At 39.3% G+C, this 8,584-nt stretch overlaps 1 protein-coding gene across 1 annotated transcript in view; it reads right to left on the reverse strand.

The window, feature by feature from the left end:
* Nucleotides 1–1,778: 1,778 nt before the first annotated feature.
* LOC121929126 (kappa-type opioid receptor-like) overlaps nucleotides 1,779–8,584 on the reverse strand; it is a 39,914-nt gene continuing 33,108 nt past the window's right edge. Inside the window, exons 4-5 of the mRNA XM_042464440.1 lie at nucleotides 2,556–2,908; nucleotides 1,779–1,837 (exon numbers count right to left, since the gene is read on the reverse strand). Coding sequence (XP_042320374.1) covers nucleotides 1,779–1,837; nucleotides 2,556–2,908 — 412 coding nt within the window. The remainder of the gene's footprint in view (nucleotides 1,838–2,555; nucleotides 2,909–8,584) is intronic.

Here is an 8,584-nt window from a genome sequence, read left to right on the forward strand (position 1 = left end):
AGAGAGAGAGAGAGAGAGAGAATCCTTTGAATGACACAAACTGAAGTTAGGGAATGCTTCCCAGCTAATTCCAACCTCTTAAATTCCAGTCCATTATCCTCAGTACATTCCACAGTTTGTTAAACATATTATATCAAGTCTGATTTTACTGCTGATTTTAGTGGGTGAACCTTTGCATGACCTTACAAATTTTATTGCAAATAGAGAGTTTATTGTCTCTACCTACAGGCAATTCTGTAACTCTCTAATGAACTAGCACTCTTTTCAATTACAGTTGTTACTTAGAGAGACAGTCATTTTTAGAAGGGTGGTTCTGTAAGTAATGAGGAAACACAGCTGAGAGGAGATGCATGACTTGAGAAGAGAAATTTACAGTGCAGGAAGGAAGAAAATCTATATAGTGCTATAGTACTCCAGCCTTCTTGACTGAATAAATTGCCTAATAGTTTTGCTCCTTTCAGACATACTGTTCCAGCTGCCCCCATACACACAGAGACATACACACCCTATTTTGTTATTAAAATGGATAAGCACATCACAGAAAACGTAAAGTTGCTGCTTAGAAATTGCCAGCAAAAGGATCCACTTAGTAGCTTGTCTGGTGAATGTAACCCATAGGACAAATCGCAAGGATTGGCCGCCCGCCTCCCTGGGCAGGCCGCTTTGCCGATGAGAGCCGGCAGGAAGTCGTTGCGCCCCAGCATGCCTTGCTGGGGCGAGCCCTGGGCGCCTATTGGTGGCGCGGAGTGAAAGGGGCGGTACTTCCGCTCCGCGCCACTCTAAGGCACCAGGATCGCTCTATGGCAGTTGGTTCCCGTCCTCCAGGGCAGTCCATTGGCTGGGCTGCCCTGGAGGAGGGGCCGACGCCATTTTGGTTTGGCCGGGGCCAGGCCTATATATAGGTCACACTGGAAGGCCCCGGCACCTTTTGCCTTTTGGCTCTCCCACCCTCCCTCCTCTTGGGTTGATGGTTTTTTGTCACAGCTTAGGGCGGCAACATAGGCCATGGATCTGATTGGTGTGGTACCAGGGCTATGGAGCACTGGTTTGGGAGTCATTCGGGACCCAGGGGCAAACAGGGCATGTGTTGTGGCCATTGTGGGGGCCACAACAAGGGTGAGCCTCCCGGTGACTAGGGGCTTAGAGAATAAGCGAGCGGCTGGTGGTGGATGCCAGTCGGCGTTCCTTAGTCCCTAGGTCATCCTAATGCCTGGCGGTTAGCAGGCAAGCGGTTTATCGATCAACCATGGGGTTGTTCAATTTTCTCAGATCCTGACCTTATGCTTTGTGTCAACCCTACCATTTGTTTGCTGTTTAATAAAGTTGTGGCCTTTCTTACAGCTTTGGCTCATGTGTTTCTTCATGCCGGCCTCCCAGGCAATTGGAATACCTCACTGGACAGCATAGTTCCACACCATTATCAGAGGTTATATGATGGCCTGGGAACTCTTTAGCCAACACATCACCTTGGGTCTCATGCCAGGAGAAAGGCAGGATAAAATTTGAATAAATAAATAAAATAAGAATGCATATTTCTGACTGTGACATGAAGCACAATTCACACTAAGGCATTTTCCAACCTCCTCTCAAAATTAACTGATTCAATGGATTCGATTTATATCCTGTGTTTCCCGCAAAGGGGAGATTTAAGATTGTTCTAAATAATATTAAATTGAAAAGAAAAAAGAATTCAATTAAGACACAGAAGATCAATAAAGCAGAATTAAATTAAAAACCAAAAGAAAGCAATTAAAACTCATTTTAAAAAAAAAGCATCTCTAAGGAAAGCTGAGTGTCATTCCACTGGTAACAACACTTGTCCTCAGTAGCTGAAAATCTGAAGGAATAGAGAAGTCCTTACCAGTCTACAGAAGAAAATCTGAGAGGGAGACAGTTTAGTAGGGAGTTACAGAGCCTGGGACCACTAAAAAAGTCCACCCTAACATCAACAACGAATATAACTCCAAATCTGGTTGGACTGTAAGGAAGGCCTCTCCTCTCTAAGTATCAAAAATAATAAGATCTGGAATCACATCCATAAGACTAGAATAAAACATGCTAATATAGTGGCCTAATAGATAGAAGCTGACATATCTAAGAAGCAGTGGAATGTGGTCTAGGTTAGGGATAGCCAACACGTGTATCATAGCATAAATCTCATCTCAAAAGCAACTCAATATGGCTTGATATTTACTTTTTTAAAAATATGGACACACCTCAAAAATAAATTGTGCATCATTGTTTCAGACTAAATTTTAAAATGTTTATTAATAAACAGTGATTATTACACAAAGGGCTAGCCCAAGACATTTTGTTGCCTGGGATGAAATAGAAACCCACCCGAGTAATGATTCAGACAGGACCTAAAACTGTCAGAATATTTCTGGCACATGAGATAGAAAAAACAATCCCCTCTCTTACAATAAAATAAATAATAATAAATTAAATAACTGATTACTTGCTGCTATTCTGCTACCTAAAGTAGCTGCTTCATTCTCTTTAAGGGGAGGGCCAGCCTTTATCACAATCCCCCCACCAAAACAGTCTGTACTCACCATCTCTGACCTTGGTGCCTCCAAGGACTATGGCTGATATGCCAACAGATGATGATAAGAGCCAGATACATATATTGATTATCTTTGCCTTCAGAGGAGTACGGAAGTCTAGTGCCTTCACGGGGTGACAGACAGCAATGTATCGATCAACACTCATCATGGTCAGGGTGAATATGCTGGTAAACATGTTATAGTAGTCAATTGAAATGACAATTTTACAGAGCACATCCCCAAATGGCCAAGAGTTCATTAAATACTCAGTACTTTGGAAAGGCATTGTTGTGGTAACGAGAGCATCTGCCAGAGCCAAATTAAAAATATAGATGTTGGTTGCTGTCTTCATCTTTGTGTACCTAGAACACAAGAAGAATGTTTATATGTATATATCCCCATAAGTCAGCTTGGTAAAGAGTACATTCTGGGCGTGGAAGGCCATTTAATATATAAATGAATTGAATGGGGGAAGAGGAAGTTGCTTTCTGTGAAAGCTTTTAGACACACAACACACACACACACCAGTACTAATCTTATCAGTGATTTGTGGTGTTCACTGGTAGGGGTAGAAATGTTTTTCTGTTGTGTAGATAACATACACCCCTGCATTTCTAAAGCAACTGGCAAATAGATCCTGCCTCTCCATGCTGCACTGCAGCTGTTTCATTGCCTGCTTCAGCAATGCAGAAGAGATACATGACTGCCTCCCTTGGCCATCTGCACTTTCATAAGTAATGACGAAATTCTTTTTTATTTTCCTCAGTGATGATTCCACACATCTCAGAGATTATACTGTAAGAGTTGAGATTTAATAAGAGGAAAAGACAATAAGATGTATCAAGCCTGTGTCATACTTAGACCAGAATTCTTTGAAGGGTCATGACTAATGGAAAGCCCATTGATTACAACTGGTATCACTCAATCTGGATCCAACCCAGTATGTCAATTATTTACAACTGTTGACTGTTATGAAAGCTAGCATGTTTATCTTTATAAGACAAACAAAGATCTGCAACTCTATTTTCTTTACAAAAAAAAAAATCCTGATATATTAACTGGTACCAAATGTTTATTTTATGGTGCTAATGCCATTGGATATGATTCCTTTCAGAAAAGCAGGACAGAATAGAAATGGAGGAACAAATAAATAATATTCTTACCTAATTCACTACTTAGGAGTTTATCAAATGAGAAATTTCTCTTGAATTCGAATGAAAAGAAAGTGGGGCCAGAACGTATTCACTTATGTTAATGTACATTGCATTCGAACTGGCTTTCCATTGCCTGAAAATAGCATGCCATTGCCCGAATTTGCGTGTATCACACAATAACGTGAAACCACATGATTGCGTTCGGACTGACTTCCCATTGCCTGAATTTGCGTGTAGTGGGTTATCATGCAATAACGTTAAACTCCACGATTGCGTTCAGGATTATACTTCCAATTTCCCTTGTCTGATAAACTCCTTAAACTGTGATTGGCTAAGATTAGGCAATGTGTGAGAGAAAAAATGCTGGAGGAAAGTGAGAAAGGGGAAGATACTGATTATAACAGCAAGGGGGGGGAGGAAATTTGGGGGTGGCATATCAAACCTCATGCCAGCCCAAAATGGTTTGTAGAACAAAATCTGGGTGAGGGCAGGGAACCGTCCAATTAAAAAGATTGTATGTACAGCGCTGGGTAAATTTACAGCGCTTTATAAATAAAGGATAATAATAATAATAATAATAATAATAATAATAATAATAATAATAATAATAATAATAATAATAATTTACAAACAAGACTCCTGGCATTTATCTAGGTTTGAACTTCATTCTATACTGTATATTCTCTTTTGTTCTTTCACTAATTTACTGTTGCACTGCTATGTTACCAATTAAGTTTTACTTGCCACTGGCAGAACTAAATTTATAAGTGATTTTAATTAGATTATGCAAATTAGTCAAGTTATCATAATGTGGCTAGATATATTTTCATCAAATAAAATCAAACAACAGCTAAATGAGGACATAATTTTCTCTGTTGGAGACAAGTCGCTCCATCCCCCAACATTTTTTCTTCTTTGCTGGAATCTCTCACCCATTCTCTACTTCCTTTCTCTTGCTCTCTCTTTTGTCTCTGTTTTTAGAAAATTATTGCCACCATCCTATAATATAGTGTTTATTATTATTGCTGCATTACCAAAAGTTAAATGGACTTAATGAGTGATCATTGACACTCAGATTATACTAATTAATATTTTGGTCTATAAGATTTATAAAATCCACATATGCAAACAACAGTAGTCACTGCACAGGCAACTTGTCAGGTTTTCTCAGGCAACTTGAAGATGCATATACATACATACATACATACATACATACACACACACACACACAGCAATTTGCCACTCTCTTCCTCTTTCCCCCCAGAATTCCCAAATCTCAAGTCCTGGCCTTGAGTGTCAGGGTTTGTTCTCTCTTTTCCAGTCCTCATAGATAGCCAGAACCATTTTTTTCTTTGCACTGCACACATAATGTGATGCTTTGAATCTTTCAATCTTTGCTTGTCTTGAACTTAGATTTCAGTATTATTTGGTAGCTAAGCTTGCAGGAATGGCAGGTGTTATTTTTATTGGAGTAGCAGGGAGAGGTGTGTCATGAAGCAAGCAATATCAGCAACTTTTGTGGAATAAGAACTATGGAAATCAATGACACTTACTTCTAAGTAGACTTGCATAAGACTGAACCATAAGCTTTCAATTCCATACCCACCTTCCAAGAAATAAATGCTGCTGAACTCAGTGGGACTTACATATTGAGTAGACATGTATAGTACTGTGTTGTTGATGTTATATTTATATTTATTTCTGTTCTGCTTTTTCCCCAGCTTGGGAATCAAAGCAGCTTACAACAATTTGTTTTAAAGTTGTTAAAAATCCATGAGATACAAAGGTGTTAAGGTTGTAATTTTGTGCACACTTTTGGTGAGACAATGACAGTAATGCAACAGGGAAAGGATGGAAGCACTGCCTCTCCCATTGGCAGTGGGTGATCACGGGAGGACATCTGTGAATACATACATACACACTATAGGCTGCAAAGTGAGGTACTGTATATCTATGTGTTTTCTACCAGCCTCTGTGGATATGCAAATGTGTGAGTATGTGGTGGGAAAACAAACAAAAGGTATAGCTGTGAGTTTCACTGCATATGGGTGAAAATATTTTGAAACAGCCACAGTAGTTATATTCCGTTAAGTCACTTTTGCTTCATGATAGAACATTTGTGTGGTATGTCTTTCCAGTTCCAAGTTGTATTAAAAGGCTTGAGAAGAGCCAAACTGGAACAATCTCAAACCACACTAGAACTGAGACAGAGTGCTGGTGGAGAGTCACCCTTACTGAGATGCAAAAGCTAACTGCAGGTCTTCTCACCTTGACAGGCACTAAGTTAAAGTATTGTCTTTTCCAGTGAGTCATGTCTTCTCATGACATACAAAATATGCCTCCGTTAAGCCACCATGGCTTATAAGGAGTTCAGGCTTGATTTGATTTGTCTTTTTAGCAGCTGATATTATCCATAGAACTCTTCCCCAGCCCCATTTCAAATGGGTTTATTTTCTTCCTATCAGCTTTCTTCACTGCCCTCGTTCTGAGCAGTACTAACAAGCATTAGCTATAGTACCACTGCCATTGCCTCTGACAAATCCTCTGCCAAAGTCATCCCCTATTATTTCTGCTGCTCAGTAACTGTTTGGCATATTTAGTGTGGTTTCCATGTCAGACAAACCTGTCTGACATGGGAGACCCTACCAGCAGTATTGCTGCTCTCTTCATAGCCTCTTGCCTCACAGAAGCATGAAATCTCATCATCACAAAAAGGTAATGCCATTGGTGGGTCTTCACTCATTACTTCCCACAGTTGTAAAAAGTTTTTTGACACTCTGATTACAACAAAAGTTTCTTAGGAGACTTTACTTCAGGATGAACTGATGAATGTGATAACCTCAGTTTTTTCCTTGGCAATATAACCTCTAAGAATAAATATGTATATAACTGTCTAGCAATCTTCCACCTACTTCTGATTCAGTGCTTTAAAATAATATGAGCCAATGTGATAGATGATGGCTTTTTTTCATTACCTCTATCCTACACTCATGCAATATAGGCCGGAGTACAACTACAGATAAGTATCATTGTAAGACATGAGCTCTAACTCCTGTTTCAATATTAAAAATCAAGTCACGGCAGAAAACAGAAATAAAGAATTTCACTCTCTAATTTCAGCTAGATATTCTCTCTAACTCAATTCTTGAGATGAATTTTTCCCTTCAAGAGACTAGTAAAACCACTTCAGAGTATTCCTTGCCAAAGCAGCCTCTATGAAATTCAAGGGGTTGAATGCACACATAGTTAGCTGCTGCTATCTTTCAGTTTCTAGTAACAACTAACAAAAGAATCATGGGATCAGATGTCATCAAGTTCAATAGTACTTCCTTCCTGCCTCAGTGTTTTACTTGCTGCTTACAGACTGGAGTGATTTATTCGTTAGAAGAATACAAGGATTTTGTTTTGTAAGGCTTGGACTGATGCATAAGAGGAAGTGTTGTGTGTGGATGTGGATGATGAGGATGAGGATGATGAAGATGAGGATGTGTACATTGCTTAGTATACTTTCCATTAGTAGTTCTGTTTTAAATACATGCCTCTTATCCATCTTAATATGCATATTTCAATAGGTTAAAAAATCACATTATTCTGAGTTAATAAAGAGCCAAAAAACAAGTACAATCAGCCCACAGGGATGCAGAACCACCACAAAAGTGGATAAATGCAAATATCTCTAGGGACCCAAACCATATTCAACACACACATAAAATACCTGCCCTGGCAGGTTGGCCACATGCACATTCCCTTCCTCACTCACTCACTTAGGTTGGAGGCAGGGGAGGGGGTGGGATGGGATGGATGGATGGATGGGGGACAAGAAGGAGGAAAAATGGGACACTTGTCCTATCCCATCCCCCCCCCCAATCTAAGTGAATGAGTGAGAGGGCAATGTGTGTGTGGCTTGGCCCAGCCACCCCACCTGTTTGATTTCTTCCCAGTGACACTGATGTCTTCAAGGTCCCTGTTAAAAGTAGCATAGGGCAGCAGTTAAAGCAGCATACAATACAGTAATCCTCAAATAACCAAATCCATGAATGCTTAACCCATATATGTGGACAACTATAATAGAACACTGTGTGCAACAAGACATCATTCTCAAAATAACTTAGTGCTGATTAGTTAACAATAATTATATACGCTGGTCTAAATCATGTTAGTTCTTACTAGAGTACACCCACTGAATCAATTAAACTTATCTACATGCTGACTCACCATTCAGAAACTAATTCAATGGGTCTACTCTCACTAAGACTAACCAACAGGATGCCAGCCACTGTCAACATCATAACAGGAAACTTTCTCTACCCTTCTAATGAAGTCTTTATTGCTTTAGTAAATTCATCTCCCACCTTTTCTTTAATAAGCTCAAGGCAGTGTGTGTGGCTCTTTCCCACCACTTTTCCTTCACAACATTCATGTGAGGAAATGGTGGCTAGTGGCTTCCATGTCAATGGGATGGTGAATCTGCTCTGGTGTGAAGTCGAAGGCTTTTCTCTGAAGATGCCACAGATGCTGGCAAAACGTCAGGAAGAAAATCTTCTAGAACATGGTCACATGGCCCAAAACCCCCACAAAAAACAATCTGCTCTGGGTTCAAATCTGAACTTTAAAGAAACTTATCCAGCACACTCCATATAAAAGGTTATGATGATTGTTCGACTTTTGATTTTGACTGTTGGCTAATTGATGAATTGCTATTTTAGAGAACTAATAGGAATGTTGGTTAATTCAGTATTAGTGTTTTATTGATTGTATTTTGTATTATGTATCCTTTTAATGATGTAATACCACCTCAATCCGTGGAAGAGGCAGGAAATATAAATAAACATTATTATTATTATTATTATTATTATTATTATTATTATTATTATTATTATTATT

Source organism: Sceloporus undulatus, chromosome 4 (assembly GCF_019175285.1).
Source record: "Sceloporus undulatus isolate JIND9_A2432 ecotype Alabama chromosome 4, SceUnd_v1.1, whole genome shotgun sequence".
NCBI lineage: Eukaryota > Metazoa > Chordata > Lepidosauria > Squamata > Phrynosomatidae > Sceloporus > Sceloporus undulatus.